The sequence below is a fragment of the Bombina bombina genome, chromosome 2, assembly GCF_027579735.1.
Source record: "Bombina bombina isolate aBomBom1 chromosome 2, aBomBom1.pri, whole genome shotgun sequence".
Taxonomy (NCBI): domain Eukaryota; kingdom Metazoa; phylum Chordata; class Amphibia; order Anura; family Bombinatoridae; genus Bombina; species Bombina bombina.
In genome coordinates this window covers 332,099,083-332,119,020 of record NC_069500.1, presented here as the reverse complement: position 1 = coordinate 332,119,020, position 19,938 = coordinate 332,099,083, and the positions used below count along the sequence as shown (strand labels likewise).

The 19,938-nt window shown below is 35.4% G+C and overlaps 1 protein-coding gene across 2 annotated transcripts in view; it reads right to left on the bottom strand.

The window, feature by feature from the left end:
• NOS1 (nitric oxide synthase 1) overlaps positions 1-19,938 on the bottom strand; it is a 131,763-nt gene that overhangs the window by 57,957 nt on the left and 53,868 nt on the right. For both annotated transcript variants that reach the window (XM_053700503.1, XM_053700501.1), the window contains 3 exons: positions 15,605-15,744; positions 8,720-8,894; positions 7,157-7,258 (listed from right to left, as the gene is read on the bottom strand). In XM_053700503.1, the coding sequence (XP_053556478.1) occupies positions 7,157-7,258; positions 8,720-8,894; positions 15,605-15,744 (417 nt within the window). The remainder of the gene's footprint in view (positions 1-7,156; positions 7,259-8,719; positions 8,895-15,604; positions 15,745-19,938) is intronic.

Below are 19,938 nucleotides of genomic sequence, written 5' to 3'. Positions count from 1 at the left end.
CCATCAGAGAACAGTGAAGTTGCTCTAGTAAGACAAATCTCTCCAATCTTATGTATAATAAGGATATCCACTAGCTCGAAAACGGAATCTGAATTCATATTAATAGTAGGTAAGTATGACTATTTAGTACTTTAGCTCGAGCGATAACACCGCCAGATGTAAACATTTTGCATGCTCTGGTTACCACAGGTATTACAAGTTGAGAGTAAAACTTTTCTGCGCGAGCAAAGCCTGATGCACGGTAACTAAAGAACTTCCAATATTGCAGCCCACTAACTTATTCTCCCCATTGACTTCAATGGAGAGCACAGAAGAAGAAATACGCTTGTTGCACTAACCCAACAGGGGTTATTAATATTTCACATTCCAATGTTCTTTATGTACAGAAAAATGCTATTTTTATTTTAAATTGATATTTCTATATACATTTCTGTATATATCTATACCTGTATATATGTTCATATAGATATATAGCTATAGATATATATTTACATTAACATTATCAGATATATTTAGAAATATATATTTAATAATAAAAAGTAAATAAAATTCTATGTGAAGAACAATGGCATGTAAAATATGCGTAACCCGCTTCAGGTTTCATGTTGTAGGGATACTAAACCAACATTTTTTCTTTTATGATTCGGATAGAGAATTAAATCGGATTAAATTTGCTCTATTGTTCACATACATAACCATCCCTAGTTAGGGCACATAAAGAATTAGTTATCTTATGATGCAGTATCTAAATATTAAATATAAATGTTGAAAAATATTAATAATTAATGTAAATAATTATTATAGATGTTCTTAAATATTCTAAAAAAATATAGAATATATATGTATATTTAACAGTAACTATGATAATTATTAAAAAATTATAAATAACCCCTTAACGACCAGCGCCGTACCCTGTACGATGCTGGTCGCTAAGGGGATACTAAACCCATTTTTTATTTCTTTCATGATTTGGATTGAGCATGCAATTTTAAGCAACTTTCTAGTTTACTCCTATTATCAATTTTTCTTTGTTCTCTTGGTCTTTATTTGAAAATGCAGGAATGAAAACTTATGAGCCAGCACATTTTTTGTTAAGTACCCTGGATAGTGCTTGCTGATTGGTGTCTAGATTTAGCCACCAGTCAGCAAGCGGTATCCAAGTAAAGAATTTTTAATAGTTATCATAGTTACTGTTAAATATACATATATATTCTATGGATTTTTTTAGAATATTTAAAAACATCTATAATAATTATTTACATTAATTATTAATAGTATTCAATATTTACATACTGCGTCATAAGATAACTAACTCTTCATGTGCCCTAACTAGGGATAGTTTCGAATGTGAATAGTAGAACAAATTTAATTTGTGGAATCGAATGTTGATAAGAACAAATATTTTTTAAAATTCAAATATCGTATCTTATTTCGGGTTTTCGAATGCAACTTTCGATTTAAAATTTTGGTTTTGATTTTGAATGTAACTTTAGATTTCGAACTTTGGTTTTGATTTCAAATATTGTTTTTCGAATTTGAAAATTACATTAAGAAAAGATAAATGTAGATTTTTAATACTATTTAAAAATTAAATTGAAATTCGAATATTACATTTATAAAAAAAAAAAAATGCTAAAAATATGATTTGCATAAAACAAATTTGAAATCAAATATAAGTAATATTTTTTAATTTGATGTAAAATACATTGTTAAACATTCCATAATTCGAACAAATGTTTTTGAATGTTCTTTAAAATTCAAAAACAAACATTCAAAAAAAGAATGTTAGAATGTAAAATTAACATTTGAAACAGCTGGACTCTTAGGCTTACATGCTAAGGTGGTTCAGGGGATAGCAATGGAGAAGAGGAACTGGTATTAAGAAAGGTTAGTGTAGGTTGTATGCATCCCTGAACAGTATAGTCTTTAGGGAGGGCTTGAAGCTTTCAAAACTAGGGGAAAGTCTTGTGGAGCGAGGCAGAGAGTTGCAGAAGATGGGAGCCAGTCTGGAGAAGTCCTGTAAATGGGAGTGTGAGGAGGTAAGAAGAGAGGAGGAGAGTAGGAGGTCATGAGCAGAGCAAAGGGGACGGGATGGAGAGTATCTGGAGACAAGGTCTGAAATATAGGGCCCAGCTTTGAGGCTGAAATGCGTTGAGGTACATGTTATAAGTAGTCACTGCTCGAGTTTACATATAGGGTAAGCCTATTTTCAATTAAGTTTATATTCATATAAGCATTATTGCACTATGTGATTTTTTTTTTTGCAGGTACTGCAATTTTTGGATCCTATTGGATTTCTTATTCACTTTTTTCACTTGAATCACTTTTCTCCAATTTTTATTTTTATTTTTTTTTATTTTGATTTTTATCATATATATTTTTGATAACCATTTTTTATTTTTATTTTTGATTTATTGGATACCCCATCATACACAAAGGATTAATTGGATTCACAAGGGCACCAGATCTGTTACACAGGACATTTGTTAAGGATATCATCACTCATTAAGACTTTTTATATCATTTGGGACTTTAAATACACATTTTTTTGTGTTTATATGTTTTGGTATTCCCCTCTCTCCTGAGGGGCACTTACTCTATTGTTTTTAACTATTTTTTAATTGTTTTCAATCAAATTGTTATATGTACATGAAATAAATGAATTTTTAATATTTTAATATTCTGTTATTCTGATACTTTAGCCTATAGCTGGCGCTCCCTCTTTCTGTATTTAGGAGGGTGATAGTTGGATGGGGAAATTGGATCAAGGGAAGGTTTTTTGAGAATAGGTGTGACCAGTGCATGTTTCAGAGAGAAGGGAAATATACCGGTGCTGAATGTGTGTGAGTATAGGGGTAAGGGTAGAAGAGAGGGAGGGGAGTAGCTGTGAGGGGATAGGGTCAAGGGGACAGGTAGTTAGGTGAGAGCGCAGTATAAGTGCAGAAACATCTTCCTCAGTAACAGGGGAGAAAGAGCTAAGTTTATGGCTATGTGGGTTGTGGTTGATTGCGAGCATTTGGGGGGGTGAGAGAATGGAAGTATGTTGAGAGCTGATTTCAATTCTGATGGAGTCGATTTTGTTATTGAAGTAGCTGGCATTAGGAGGTGGGGCAGAGAAGAGTATTGAAAGTGGAGAACAGACATTTTGGGTTTGAAGAAAGAGTAGAGATAAGAGTAGAGAAGTAATGTTGCTAATAGAGATTAAGGGCAGAATAGTAGGAGTTCAAGATGAATTTGTAATGAAGACAATCAGCTTAACTCCGAGATTTTCTCCAGTGTCGATCAGTAGTACAGGAACATCTGCATATGTACCGTGTCAGAGGAATATGCCAGGGCTGAGGATGAGTGTGTGATTTCAGAGCTATGGTAAGAGGGGCCAGATTGTCAAGAGCGGATGTAAGGATGAAATTATAGTGGCAGATAGATTGGTCAGCGCAGGAAAAGGAGGAGAACGATGAGGAGAGATTTGAGGGAATTATCAAGCTGTTGCTGATCTAATGACATAATGCTTCTGTGAAGATTGGTGTGAAGAGTAGAAGGAGGGAGAGTTGTAGGGAGTGATGATATGTTGCAAGTGAAGAGATGGTGGTCAGAAAGAGGAAAAGGGGAGTTTGTGAAGTTTGAAATAGTACATCGATAGCTAAAGATCAGGTCAAGGGAGTGACCGTCTTTGTGAGTGGGAGAATCAGTCCATTGTGACAAACCGAAAGAGGAAGTGAGTTGTCAAGAGGGATGTTGGAATGTATCAATTTAAAAATATAAAGAACATTATCCCCTATACAAAGAACATTGGAATGTTAAATATTTACAGTAAATACACAGTAAAACACATTATTAAATAGTAACATGTAATTATTATTTAGGCTCTCACACACACATATATACTGTATATATATATATATATATATATATATATATATATATATCCATATACCATATGCCTTTGAACCCTTATAAATAATCTTTATTAATATTTATATGAATATTTTTTATCAGTTAGTGTTTATATAAGTATAACTGTTTTTTGTTTTATGTATTTATGTTGTGTTTTGGGCAACTTTTATTTGAGCCCTAACCCTTTATGCAAGGTCTTCAGCTACGCTATCCCGACATTACTTTCAACTTGTAATACATTTAATACAGACACAATATTGCTATATTGTGAGCATGCTAGATTTAGTGCACCACTTGAAATCTAGCCCTTTATGTTCATATGAGCTTTCTATGTTAAAAATAATATTTGAGCTGTATAACTTTTAATTGGCTTTAACAAATTGGTGGCAATTTGGGACTGGATGACTCTACAAACCTTGAAAGTATGAAAGTATGAAGTAAATAGGCTAAATACTTCACGAGTTAAGAAATGATTTTTTTTTAACATGGTTCAACTTCAGCAAAATACACTATGCATGTTTTCTGGGAATCTGGCTTTAATATATTGGGATAGTGTATTCCTAGCATTCTGTAAAAGCTAATGAGGGGAGGTATAGGAGCTCCACCAAAATACGGACTTAAGTGTGCTACAGAGAGGATACTCAGGCAAATACAGCCAGTACTAGGGTATGTTCAATATGGCTGAATGGAAATAAGTGCAAATCTTCGATAGGACAAAGTGGAGATGAATGCATAAAGGGTTACTTTATACATATGGGTATGAATACAAAGTGCCAGCACGCTATAATATTCTAAAATATTTATAATAAACAATATGAAATGGTTATAAAGAACTAATTTATTATTAGAAGGCCGAAACGAATCGACTTTATGACAAACTAGCCCGAATTTCTACTTGCATATGGTGAGCACTTTTTCTTTTAGCCCAGCTAGAACTTTTAGTTTTTGTGCATCCATTTGTTTTTTCTTTTTATAGATATTTCTAAACGCCCCTGGTTAGTTCTGGACCTGAAGCCTTTTCCAAGCATCTCCAACTCCTGGATTGTTTTACATCGGACTTTCATTTGGGAGAATTTGTTCTCATCTCACACTGGGACATTTGTTGTTTTCTTTTTCTTGGGACGTCCCCTCCATATATCCTTATTTGGTTCTTAGGGCCATGTGAGGTCCATTATGTACATCTGAGCTCAGAATAATGTTTATTGTACTTTTTTATATTGCTTCTTGCTATACTTTTATTTTTGTTTTTAAGTTTATATGTTGGATTAAATTATGTTTTCTAATAATCAGTTTTTATGCTGGATTTAATTAGTTCTTTATAACCATTACATATTGTTTCTTATAAATATTTTAGAATATCATAACGTGTTGACACTTTGCATTCATACCGTGTTGACACTTTTTAGGCATTCATCTCCACATTGTCCTATTGAAGATTCGCACTTATTTCCATTCAGCCACATTGAACATACCCTAGTACTGGCTGTATTTGCCTGAGTATTCTCTCTATAGCACACCTAAGCCCCTACTTTGGTGGCGCTCCTATACCTCCCCTCACTTATTCTATATATAATATGATCCTGTTAGGTGATCATTATTCTATAGTAAGCTTGTGTGCCCCCTCATTTGGCGCTGACTACTACCTATTTTTCTTCTTTTTTTATTCTGAAAAAGCTGAGCATGGATATATATAGCTTCACAATGCTGTTTTTTTATTTTCTTTTTAATGCTGTTGTGCACTTAAAAAATTGAATATATATGGGTGCAGTTTTTAATACCAGACATAGAAATTGCAATTTATGGCAGCCTAGAGTTTATAGTAGTTTTGCAAGTTACGGTGATCTTGTAGCTCTAAGCTTATTTTAGTAAATTTGAGATAGACTTGAGTGCTGCAATAAATAGATCACAAAACAATAAAGATCTATCAAACTGGTATATATGGAAATCTCCCACATCTCACAGGTAGGGAGGTTTGCTTAAAGCTTCCACTGCCAGGCCAAATGTCCCATTTTTTAGGGACTGCCTGGCTCTGCCCAAAAATGCCCCATCTAAACTCAATCTTGCCAATGGCACACACAGTCCTGCCCATCGTACACCTGTGGTCCTGTCCTTCCTATCACAGCTCTACCAAAAAAAACACCGGGGAACTACCCACAAGTGCTAACACCTTTCGCTCTCAGAAACGGTGTCAGATTGGCCAACTGGGATGTTGGGCCACATCCAGGCCAGAAGTCCAGGGGGAGTCCCCCAGCCAGGACATGGAGCGATCCTTGGGTGCAGCATAGCGCATCTATTCAAGGCTGCTCTGCTCCTGGAACATGAAAATTAACAGGGGGGGGAGGGCATCTGGGCCAGAGAGAGGGCAAGGAGAGCTAAACCAGGGGAGGTGGGGTTGGCTGGGCTGGGGGGGTGGGGGGCTGGGTCGATCTTTAAATATTTCCAAGGCTGGTCTGATTTACCAATCTAGCCCTGCTCAGAAAGTCTCAGTGAAAAGTTGAGATATGTATATGATGTCTAAAAATGTATTTGTTTATTTTACAGAGCATCTAAAGCATTTAAGATCTTGTTTTTTAAAACCAGTGTCTATGAGAGGCCATTACTCTGTTTGAACATGTACTATCACTTCATTATAAGGTGAAAACTGCACAAGAATAGCTTAAGGGATATGAAACCCATACGTTTTCTGTTAGGATTTATAAAAAGCATATCATTTTAAACAACATTCTAATTTAATTCTATTATCAATGTTTCTTTGTTCTCTTTGTATTTTTTGTTGAAAAGCAGGGACATACGCTTATGAGCCAGTCCATTTCTGGAGCACTATATGGCCTCCGGTTTGAAAAGAATGTTATCTGTTTGCAAAAGCACTAGATGACATCAATATTTCCTGCCATGTAGTTCTCAAGATGCCTACCTAGGTATCTCTTCAACACGAAGCAAATTTGATAATAGAAGTAATTTGGAAACTTTAAAACTGGTGGTATCTGTCTGAATCACAAAATCATTTTTTTAGGTTTCATGTCCCTTTAGTGTACAGATAATGCCTTGCATAGTGCTGTGGATAAAGCACTAAACTTAACTAGTTCTTGACTGTCAAAATGACTGAATAGTGTAATGTTTTAAAATCAAATTCAGATATTTTCTTATGTAAATTGAAATTTAAACCAGTCAATACTATTTAAATAAATGTCAGTTGATTGGTCAAAACATTTTTATAGTATCAGTTCAGGCGGCATTCAGGCCACTGGATTTATTGATTTACCTGGAAACTGTAAAGAACAGCAATATTAATCTCAACCAGGGCTTGGTCCTTCCATAGTGAAGACATTTTGCGTGTGTCTAGATTCATTCTGTTTGCCACTTCCTATAAGAGAGTTTGGACAATTGAGATCTATCGGTTGTTCATTTTTTTCTCTCATTTGTATGATGACGTAGACAGCAAGAACCCCCTCACTTCAGATATGTAGGATTTATGATTATGAAACATAAATAGTTAAAAAGACACTTAAATTCATTTCACTGGTTATCAAATTGACTTTGTTTACTTGGTATCCTTTGTTTAAAAAGCATATGTAAAATGCATGACTGGGAGTTAACTGGTGGCAGACTGGTGGCTACACACATTTCAATTCTTTCATTGGCTCGCTAGATGTGTTCAGCTATCTCCAAGTTGTGTATTGCTGCTATGGAGCTGACTTTAACTATGTGTTTAATCAATTTGCAGGGGTAAAAACACAGTTATATACAAGAAATGTGATAGCAAACTGATTCTAATATATTAGAGCGTTTTCCTTTTTTGCGCTTTTATGTCCCTTTAATTTAGAAGTTTGGGATGTAGCGGCTAGATCATATGTGAATACATACAGTACATTAGAGCGCAGAATGATGTGGTGATGCAGAAAATAACCTTATTTTAATGTGTGTGTTCAAGTAATTCATTTATTTTTCACAAATGAGTAGCTCTAAGTCACAGACTGAAGCAGGAATTGCATCACTGTTTTCTGTGTGCACATCCCATAAACACAGTGGGATTTAAACTACTTAGAGAAACATATTGGAAAGTTTACCTAAAGGGAAATCAAAATAACATAGCAACAAAGTCTGGGATATGAAACGTTTGTGTATAAGAATAGATGTGATCATCTAAATACTATAAACACATAGCTCATATAAGGGATTACATTAATTGTATCTACACTGCGACAAAATGGCATGGCTTGCTTAAATAATTTGAATAGAATATTCAGTGAACCAAAATAATTATTTAATAATTTTATATATAATGAAAAAAATGATTCACCCTCACTGAGACTTTTATTTACAGTGAAACCCTCAAAGGTTAATTATTTGTCAAACCGGGCAGCCACATATCTACTGTTTGCCCAGAAAATAACCCCACATTTAAGGACCATTTTCTAGTTTGACTCCGAAGTACTATATGGAATAAACACTATTATTATTTAGATTATTTAAGAGATATGCCTGTTGGATTGTTTTACTTTTTTTACTTGATTGTAACCTACAATTATATTGTGCATGACCTGTATCCCTTTTTGCTTGAGGACAAAATTTAAGGTTTGGGAACTGAATAAAGCTATGTTTTTTTCTGGACTTTTTTTTTGCAGGAAGATTGTATAACTGCTATTATTTTCCTACTATCTTAATTTATTTTAGTAAAACTATTATGAAATATCTATCTAATTTACCACTAATCCAGTTATTAGAAAATGATTGTGGCTTCTTTATACCTAAGCAGTGGTGCAACATATAAACGTCCATTCTCTTTTCCTGCCAAAAGGTGGAGCTCTTTACCAGGTCACAGTACCTCCAGTATGTTATAGCGAGAGTTGTCACAGTAATCTCGAACACCAATTTCAGTTCCCATGTACCATCCACTGAAGGGGCATGCAGTGAACTCTACACCTCCAATTTCCAAAAGCATGCTTGCTACAGCAGGTAGCCCGTACCACTTCAGTCCTAGATCCTTAAACCATTCTAGTCTGAGGATAGAAGGGAAACATTTTGCGATTTATTATTATATGGCTAACTTTGTATTCCAAGATGAAAAAAGGCTACAATCATTAATATAATTTTTTTTTATTTTAAATAATACTCACAGTTCCTAAGTATGATTAAGATTGACATTTTATCAATAAACCAAGGAACACCCACTTTGTCTAAGACTAAGGGGCCGATTTATGATGCCTCGAATGTGGCCAGATACATCTGTTTCCGCGTGAGCCTTCAGGAAACAGGAGTTAAGAAGCAGCGGTCTTAAGACCGCTGCCCCTTAACTTGTACGCCACCTCTGAGGCGGCGTACAGCAATGAGCCTGATCACATACGATCTGGTTGATTGACATCCCCTGCTAGCAGCCGATTGGCCGCAAATCTGCAGGGGGCGGCATTGCACAAGCAGTTCACCAGAACTGCTTGTGCAATGTTGAATGCCGACAGTGTATGCTGTCGGCATTCAGCAAAGTTGGGCGGACATGATCACTACAGCGGTTCATGTCCGTCCGTCTCTTAATAAATTGGCCCCTAACTATCTTAGTAACCATATAATATAGATCAGTATTCCACATTTGTTTAGAGCAGTGTTTCTCAACCTTTTTGTAGCAAGTACCCCTGTAGGCTTACAGCTGTTTCGTATGTACCCCAAGTTTAGCACAAATATTGATCTTTCACATGAACAAAAATGCAATTCATGTGTATTACTTGATTTCTTAATGAAGTAGATATATAGGAATCCGACATTTGGCTTATGTTTCTAGAATTTAATATTTGACAATATGATAACAGAGAAAAAAAAAAAACATAATTAAAACACACACACACACATATATATTAGTATTCCACAGAATGCAGGCACTCATTTGGTCTTGATAAAATATAACAATTTTATTAAGGCATAGTTAAAAAGACATAACGTTTCGGCACCAAGTTGTGCCTTTGTCAAATGTCAGCAAGAGAACAAAAAAATATGCAACACACTTAAAATCGATATTAACACATAAATAAAAACATACCCCTTTTAAAGATGAAAAATAACAAACATTTGCCGCCATGCCGCCACTCGCGTCTTCCCATTCCTGGCAATGACGTCACGTAAGCACGTTACGTGCCTAGCGTGATGACGCATGGCACGGCGTTGCCATAGCGACATCGGATAGCCTCACACGTCAGAGTAGGAGGCATCTTACTCACGCATGCGTGTAACGATCTAATGCGGCTGTGAGTAATATATATATAGTCCATCGATATTAATAATTACATGCAATTAATGTGCTTCTTACATTAATTAAATATTGACAAGGGAACTAATATTTATGGTACCATCTTTTTATTATGAATAAATACTTCATACACAGTTTATCTGTCTTGTTTTACTGCGGCACACTTCAGTATGATGCACTTTATCTATTTCACAGTGGTACATTTATTTGCCTCTTGTCTCTGTGACACTTAGTAATACACTTTCTCTGTTCACATCAGAGAAGCTCAACTCCAGCCCTCATATGTCACTAACAAGCCAGAATCTAAGGTTTTAGCAATCTGAGGTGGATCAGTGATTGAGCAGCGATCTAACCTAGGCTAGAAAAACTCACACACTGCCTTGTTAGGAGTACTTGAGGGTAAAAATGAGAAACACAGCTTCCTTATGATATGTCATGTTTACAATAGCTACATCAGGAAAAAAAAATGAAGGCCAATGCCCCAAGTACCCCCAGGGGAACACGTACCACAGGTTGAGAAACCAGGGTTTAGAGCATATAATCTTTATAAGGAACCCTGCAATTATCAGGACTGATAGATACATACTGTACATTTCATGGTTACAAATCTAAATAGCCAAGTCATCGATTAACATGCCTAATTAATACCATGATTATAAATTCCTGTATTTCTGGCTTATTTCCCTGATTTTTACCATATTATTGCCATTTCTCAGCATGTCTCGCAGTGGCTGTTATGAGGTGGGGGTGTACTGGAGGTTCCATGAACACCCATTTCACCTGCTGCTTTGAATCTGTAAGATGGTTTCTTTTTTTATATTCCGATGCTTTACGCAGAGCAAGGAGGGCGTATGGGGACTTAACAAAAAGTAGGAATAAGCAGTAGGAGATTTTGTCCACCACAAGTAGCCACTACAACTATGATATTGATAGTGGCAACTTTTTCCACACCAAAATTTTATGATCTAAAAATACTGCTGATGTCTGGGAGATTAACTCAGCCTGAATTTATGAAACCTATGTTCTTCTGGGCTTCAAATAGAAAGCTGTTCAGACCTTAGACTGATCTGTGTATAGTGAGCTTCTTCACTTATAAAGTAGAGGGACTTTGGAAAACAGCTTCTTTCAGGAAGCTGTGAGGTGCAATCAGGCACTGGGAAAACCTCTCTGATTACAAATCAAACTGCAATCCATTTAGTATGTTTTAAAAGGACGGTATTTGCAAGACTCAGCAGTGCATTTCAGATGCCATGAAAACTAATATGAACTTTCATCATACATGCAGATCGCTGCAGATACGGATGTCACTTGCATCTGAATGTGCCAACTTTGCTTGCTGGAAGTGCTGGCCCTGATGTTAGTGAGCCATGAGCATGTTAAAACTATCATTCTTTTAAATGATACGTTTTAAAAGGAGCACTTCTGCTAATTATGGCCATGTTTACATATTGATAATGAATTATCAGCAGTCATTAAGCAAGTTTCTAGGCAGTTTACGTATTAACTTTTTCTATGCAATTTGTGCTTTTAAATATTGACAGCAGTTAACTATTGTTAGCTCCCATTGAAACCAATGGGATCTGCTAAATGATCATTTGCACCACATTTACACTGCAAAAATGATCATTCTACTGCTGCTGAACAAAAATAATCATTACATGATTGGTACCTACTTTTAATTTTTCCACATTTAAAAAAAAAAAAAAAAAAATTCTTTCAGAAAACAATGTTTTCTGATTTGGCAAGATTTTAATCGGAAATCAACAACAGTGTAGGAAATTATTTTTTATAAAAAGAAAGTGGCTGCAAATGAGAATGTACCTTCTATAACGGGATTTTAACACTGTAAATGGCGAAACTGCTAACTTGCAAGATTTAAAGGGATACTAAACCCAACATTTTTCTTTCATGATTCAGATAGAGCATGCAATTTTAAGCAACTTTCTAATTTACTCCAATTATCAATTTTTATTTGTTCTCTTGCTATCTTTATTTGAAAAAGAAGGCATCTAAGCTAAGGAGCCAGACAATTTTTGGTTCAGAACTCTGGACAGCATTTATCCACCAATCAGCAAGGCCAACCCAGGTTGTGAACCAAAAATAGGCAGGCTTCTAAACTTTCTTGCTTTTCAAATAAAGATAGCAAGAGAATGAAGAAAAATTGATAATAGGAGTAAATTAGAAAGTTGCTTAAAATTGCATGCTCTGATTCATGAAAGATCAAATTTGGGTTCAAGTGTCCCTTTAAAATAGTTCCAACTTCAATGTAATAATAATATTTCTTACTGTAAAAAGATAGTGACACAAAGTTCCAGATATTGTAAATAGTTATTATTAAAAAGAGAATTTTTGGGACTTCTGATTTTTGTTAAAATCTTGTGCAAAAAATCTTGGTTTCCAGCAAACAAGAAGGAAAAGGTCAAATTCAAATCACAACCATGCAATTGCTAACGGAAATCCCATTTTAAAACTCAAGAACTGATTACAATCATAAAAATGAGATATCACATATATGGCTATTAAATAAATATACATATGTAAATTTATATTTTACCCAATACTGTTGGACAATACAATAGAAATGGATACTTGCAAACATGTCATGCTGATTTTGTAAAATTTTATTTTTACCATTTAAGAACTGCATAATGTCAGTAACTATTTAAAGGGACACTGAACCCAATCTTTTCTTTTATGATTCAGATAGAGCATGGAATTTTAAGCAACTTTCTAATTTACTCCTATTATCATTTTTTCTTTATTCTCTTGCTAGTGCTTGCTTATTGGAGGATTACATTTACCCACCAATAAGCAAGCATAACCCAGTTTCTCAACCAAAAATGGGCCGACTCCTATGCATCACATTCCTTCTTTTTAAATAAATATAGCAAGAGAACAAAGGAAAATTGATAATAAGAGTACATTAGAAAGTTGCTTAAAATCGCATGCTCTATCTGAATCATAAAAGAAAAAAATTGGGTTTAGTGTCCCTTTAACATGATAATATATAAATTGTTGTTCTTTGTATGTAAAATACTACTACAAAGCAACATAGTGCTTACTTGCTGCACTTGTTATATTTTAACAAGGAAAAGAAATAAAAAAATAAACATAATTGCATTCATTTTTGCAAAAAACACAATTAATAGTCTGCGAGTTCTATATTGTACCCAGCAAATCGTGCATCTCGTACACACCTTTTATAGAATCCAGCTCACTGACAAAATAGATTTAATAAACACGTTCTTGAAACTAAGCTCTATAAGGTATGTAATAATGGTCACATACCTAACTCAAACAGAAATACACATACAACACCGTTTTTGCATAACAGTATCTAATAAACTGGAAAAGGGGCTACTAATTTTTCACTCCATGTATCAGGTAAAGTTAATCAAAGTATTACTGTTAAATTTAAAGGGAAAGTACAGTCAAAATTAAACTTCCATGATTCATATAGAGCATGCAGTTTTAAAAAGTTTCCAGTTTATTTCTATTATCATATTTGCTTATTTCTCTTTGTATATTTTGTTGGATACTTAACCTATGTAGATTCATAGGAGCTCAGGAGTGTGCACGTGTCTTTAGCAACAATGCTACAAACATTGTTGAAAACACTCATGATAGAGCACTAAAGACACGTGCATGCTCCTAAGCTCCTATGAATCTACCTAGGTTTACACTTCAACAAAGGATACCAAACTAAGCAAACTAAGTTGATCATAGAAAAATGTATCTAAATCATGAAAGTTTTAGTTTGACTTTATTATCCCTTTAAAAACTACTTTTATGAATAATGTAATATTTTATGCATATTTGTATTATATATATATACACCTTTATGACACTTGTATTTGATAAGCGTGTTATGTGGACGTTGAATGGCAGTTAAAAATGAAGGGCTAGATTACGAGTGGAGCGGTAGTTTGCTCACTCGCTCACGCGCTAACTTGACTGTAAAGGGCTTCAATGCTCTTATATATATGTCTATATATGTGTACATATGTATTTATGTATTTATATGTGTATATATGTCTGTAAATACATATGTACACACATATATATATATAAACATACATATTTAGACATGTATATGTATGTATCTGTATGATAAAGCCCTTTGCAGTCCTTTTTTTCTATCTCCTGAGACCTCATATCTTTTAGGCATTATAACTTTTTATTGGAATATTTTTTAAAATAAGTTACATGTAATTTTAATGTGTTTTGTGCAACAGTTAACCAGATCTCTGAAGTCGCACTAACCCAATGGACGTTAAATTCAATTGCGTTTGACAAACGCATTTATTTTTAACCTGTAATTCATGCACTACTTCCAATGCACCCTAAGGGCCGCTATAAACCCCTTTTCGTTTGCGCAACTGTTAGCGTTTTACTAGCCCTTAATCAGAAAAAGAAATTTAGGAACCAAACAAGGCATTTGACTGAATTTAATAGAAAAAAGTCAACAGGGTTTTGCAAGCATGAAAATAATTTCATTTGCTTTTGCTCATGTGTAGCAAAGCCTTACAAAAATGCTCAGAATATCAATTTAACCTTTGACTTGTCTAAAATTAATAGAATAAGACGTTTTAAGATAAAAAATCTTTGAAGGTTGAAACTTTTCCACATATGTAAGATAATTTTGTTTTGATAATATTTTTCATACAGGATGTTATAGGCGGAGTAAACACCTATTGCTTTTGTGTAAAAATTGTGCCCGTCACGCTCCCTAGAAAAAAACAGACGGTATAAAATAGAATTTCTTCAACATGTCCCAACTCAATAGTTGGTTTAGGCAATTGCAGCACTATGAAAAAAACCTAGGTTAAATAATTATCTGTGACTTCTTTAGGAAGTGTGGGAAAGCAAAATTTGTATACAAATCAAAAGGTGTTCAAAGCCCTTTTAATCCTAAACATGGAAAACCAATACTGAATATGACCTGCATCTGTAACATCAAATAAACATCAGTTTTTTAATAGTGACAATGTTCCATGAAATATTAAATTATTACTCATCAGAGACTTGAGTCAACAATAAATTATTTTGCATCTAAACATTGCTAGTAGAAATAAATACAGCTTTATAAACTGTTTATTGTTTGTTAAAGCTTCTGTAGAACTGCTGGAATTAAAAGTTATGAACATAGACAGTAATGATATGCAATTGCCAGGAACATACTTACAACATAGTAAGCAGCTCATTGTAATACTCAAAGCAGCCACAGCTGGTGCCTTAATGGACTGACAATAATATAAATATTGGGTGGAACAAGGCGAGAACTAAAATACCAAGAGAATGAGATGTTTCAGTCTGGCAACTGAAATGTACAAATTTACTATAAACCCTGTTTCCACTAGTATACATGGAATGGCATTTAAATCCATTTTGCATTAACTTGTCTCATAGCTCCTCTCAACACTAAAGATCTTATTTTATTGAAAGATCAGTTCTGTCTGTTATTGAGCAACTTACTTGGGGTGCCTGATTTGAACTTCCATGATCATCTCTGGGGGAATCTCAAACAATTCTGGGTCATTGCCATCTGCTTGAAGAACAAGAGGGAGGATGTCAAAACGTCCATAAGGGGCTTTCCAGCCTTGCTGAATGCAAATCTGTAACAAGAAAAACAGCTTCACTGAAGATCACCAAACCTAATAATGTTTAAAACTAAAAACTTTCATAAAGCTTTATTTGGTTTTGCTTCTTTTTATAGCGTAATTTAAGACTGTTGGGGGAGAAGACTCAGAAGATATTTTCATTATTTAATTTTATAAATTATAATAAAGTCAAAATTATTATGATCAATTTTGCTTATTTCTCTTGGTATCCATTGTTAAACAGTAACCTTAGGTGAGCTTAGGAGCGTGCAAGTGTCCTTAGCTGTCTGGTAGCAGTGTGTACAACAATGTTTATAGCAGTGTTATACATAGTTACACACACTGCTGCCATAGAAAGCTACAGATACTATGGTACCAGTTTGCAACTATGTATAACATTGTTATAAGCCTTATTTCAATAACTGCTGCCAGATGGCTATAAACATGTGCCTGTTCCTGAGCACACCCAGAACACCCTTTAAGAAATGTCTTCTAAAGAAATCAGAAGAGATACAAATGGAATCAAAGGATGCCTAGGATATGCAGAATATCAGGTATACAAAAGGCAGAATATATTGCAGGTTGTAGGTCTGTGCTTTCATGTTTCTTGTACCCTGTCTAAAAACTGTTATCTAGGCTGTGGTTCTAGCCATTTCATCTTCAAGATATAATATGATTCCAACTGTTGCTCTTGCTATGTGCAACTATATAAAATAGAGTGTTCTAGATATACTCTATGTTATTAGAGTGTGTACTGATACTAGCTAGTTATGGAGTTGATCACAATTTATGAATTGATAGTTATCTGCATATTAACAGTTGTTGGTGAGTTTCTTTTTTAATATCACAATCACAATTAGACATTTTTATTGCTTATCTACAGAACTTTTTCATTCAGTGAATATTGGTCCTATACTTAACGTGCACCACATAGCAATCCACAAAAAACAAAAGCTCAGTACTAGCGACAAACAAAATAGCGATTTCAGGAGTTTAGAGATTACACCACAGGTTGAAGGTTGATCCCTTTTAGCAGTATGTAGTGTGTATGTCTGTAGAAGGTATTTGAAATGGAACATTATTGATACAGTGGGCATGTATGTTTTTTGGGCTTATCATTAAATGTTTAATTGATCAAGCAAGTAGCATTTGTATCTGTCTGATGACATTGTCTAAGATCTTCCAGTATAGCAATGGGTTATATACATCTCATTCTAAAACATGGGCATTACTATGATATGGAGTTAGCCCCCTTTGCAGCTATAAAAGCCCCTACTGATCTGGGAAGGTTCCATTTTATTTTGGAGGATGTCTGTGAGATGTGTGCCCATTCAGGCAAAAAAGTATTTGTGAAGTCAGGCACTGATGTTGGAAGAGAAGGTTACAATCGTTGTTCTAATTCAAAACAAAAGGTGTTCAATGTGGATGAGGTACAGGCCACTCAAGTTCCTCCAAACCGAACTTGTAAAACCATGCCTTCATGGATCTTTCTTTGTGCACAGTCATGCTGGAACAGGTAAGGACCTTCCCCAAACTATTGCCAAATGTCTAAAATGTCTTTGCATCCCGTAGCATTAAGATGACCATTCACCAGAACTAAGGGACCTAGCCCAAACCCTGAAAAACAGCCCCAGACCATTATCCATTCTCCACCAAACTTTACGGTAGGCCCTAAGCATTCCAGTAGGTAGCGTCCACTGTACCCATGTTCTTCCATTAGACTGCCAGATAGTAAAGAATTGTTCATCATTCCAGAGAACACATTTCCACTGCTCCAGAGTCCGGTGGCGGTGTGCTTCTCAAATCTCAGCCAACTTTTGGGCATTGTGCATGTTGAAGTGACACTTGTGTACAGTTGCTCAACCATAGAAAAACATTTTATAAGATCCTGATGCACAGTTCTAGTGTTTATATTGCTTCCAAAGGCAGTTTGGAACTCTGTGGTGAGAGATGAAACAGATGATAGGCAATTTTTGTGCTCTACAATCTTAAGCAATCAGTAGCCGAGCTCTGTGAATTTGAGTGGTGTACCACTTTATGGTTGGGCTGTTGTTTCTACTAGATGTGTCAACTTCACAGTAAAAGCAATTGACCAGGGCAGATTTCGTAGGGCAGACATTTCTTAAACTGACTTGTGGCAAAGGTGTCATCCTATGACGTGTTTAATGTCACTCTTCAATATGAACCATTATACTGCCAGTGTTTGTCTATGGAGATTTTCTGACTATGCAATGGATTTTATGCTCCTGTTAGCAATGGGTGTGGCTGAAACACCTGAACTTAATAATTTGTATTTATGTCCACATACGTTTGCCCATATAGTAGGTCCTTGGTAAAAAGTAAAAAAAAGTGTTGTTTGGGGTTTATCAAGTCCTTTTAGCTGTGGAATTCAATAAGTGTCAAAAATAAGTGCAAGATTGTGATTAACCGCTACGGGATCCATGTACTAAGCTGCTTTGGAGTCCTTGCAGTGCAAGCTCACTCATGTAAGCCTTCTTACCTTGAGTTAAACAGTAGCGGTCATACAACAACTGCTTCTTAATCTTTTTGCCATCTCTGAGGCGCCAAAGGTAATTCATTCTGAAAACATTAATTGGATTGAATGACAGGTGGCGCTGCACACGGAAATCCTTTTGCAATGATAACTGTGGGCAACAGGTGTACAGCGTCTGCTGTCGGTTTGTTCGCTCATCATTTAGTACATGGGGCCTTATGTGTTTAACACCTGCAAAGCATTGCGGCCTCTGAGCAGGACATATATCCATGAGTGGTAGGTTGTGCCACTGCCTCTCCTGCTTGGCTCATCAGTTGTGCTTGTGGCTGCTGATCGGGACTTTAACTATGTGTTTAACACAGTTATCTAGGGCCAGTTATGCAAAAGCTACATGTGCTAACAAATTAAAAAATGTAATTTCCAGTTCAGGCGGACAGGGTTATGGAGCAGCGGTCTTTGTAACCCCTGCTTCATAACTGCTGTTTCTGGCGAGCCTGCAGGCTCGCCAGAAACACGGGGCATCAAGCTCCATTTGGAGCTTGATAGATAGGCCCCATAATCTAAAGATAGTGAGATTTCTGGACACAAAATAACTGTTACTCAATAAACATAATACCCACAGATAGCTGCTGTTATCTTCAAATGTGTACTTTCTACTGCTACGCAAGAAAACAATAGCTATTGTCAAAATATCAGGTAACATTGTACATTGTCTCCAATAACAAGGATCATGTAGAGAAATAGGACATTTCGCAATATTGATATTATTTTAATTGTATCTTCTTCAAATATAACATACTGGGCTAGACTACAAGTGGCGCGCTAATGTTAGCACCCACGCGATACTGAAATTTTGCACCTGGGCTAAATTGCTCTCATATTACAAGTTGAAATTAAACGTGACCGCACAGGCACAAATTTAGTTTGCTTTCATCTGGTTAGCGCAACTGAAGTCCTCGCGTAAAGGTTTAAGGCTTTATTAAAAGTTGCACTAAACACACCATAAATACATTACAATAAAGTGTAACACTCATATATAAACTATCTGATAATAATAATTCATATAAATATTAAAATAATAATAATGCTAAGGGTTAAAAGGTACATGGTATATGACAAGATATTTGAATGGAAAGGGCTATAATGGATATATACCTACATAAAGAAACCTAACACCTGCGATCGCAGAATGAAAAGCTCTGTAACGCAGCCCCATTGATGTCTATGGGGAAAAAAAAATTATGTTTAAACCTAACACCCTAACATAAACCCCACGTCTAAACACCTCTAATCTGCCGCCCCCGACATCGCCGACACCTACATAATGTTATAAACCCCTAATCTGCCGCTCCTGATATCACCGCTACCTAAATAAATCTATTAACCCATAATCTGCCGCTCCCGATATCACCGCCACTATAATAAAGTTATTAACACCTATTCCCTCGCATCCCAACATTGCCCACACTAAATAAAGCTATTAACGCCTAAACTTCTGGCCTCCCACATCACTACCACTAAATAAACCTATTAGCCCATAAACTGCCAGCCCCCCACATCGCAACAAGCTAAATTAAACTATTAACCCCTAAACCTAACGCTAAACCTAACCGTAACCCTAACCCTAACGTAACCCTAACCGTAAACCTAACCCTAAACCTAACACCCCCTAACTTTAACATAATTAAAATAGAGCTAAATTAAAGTTACAATTA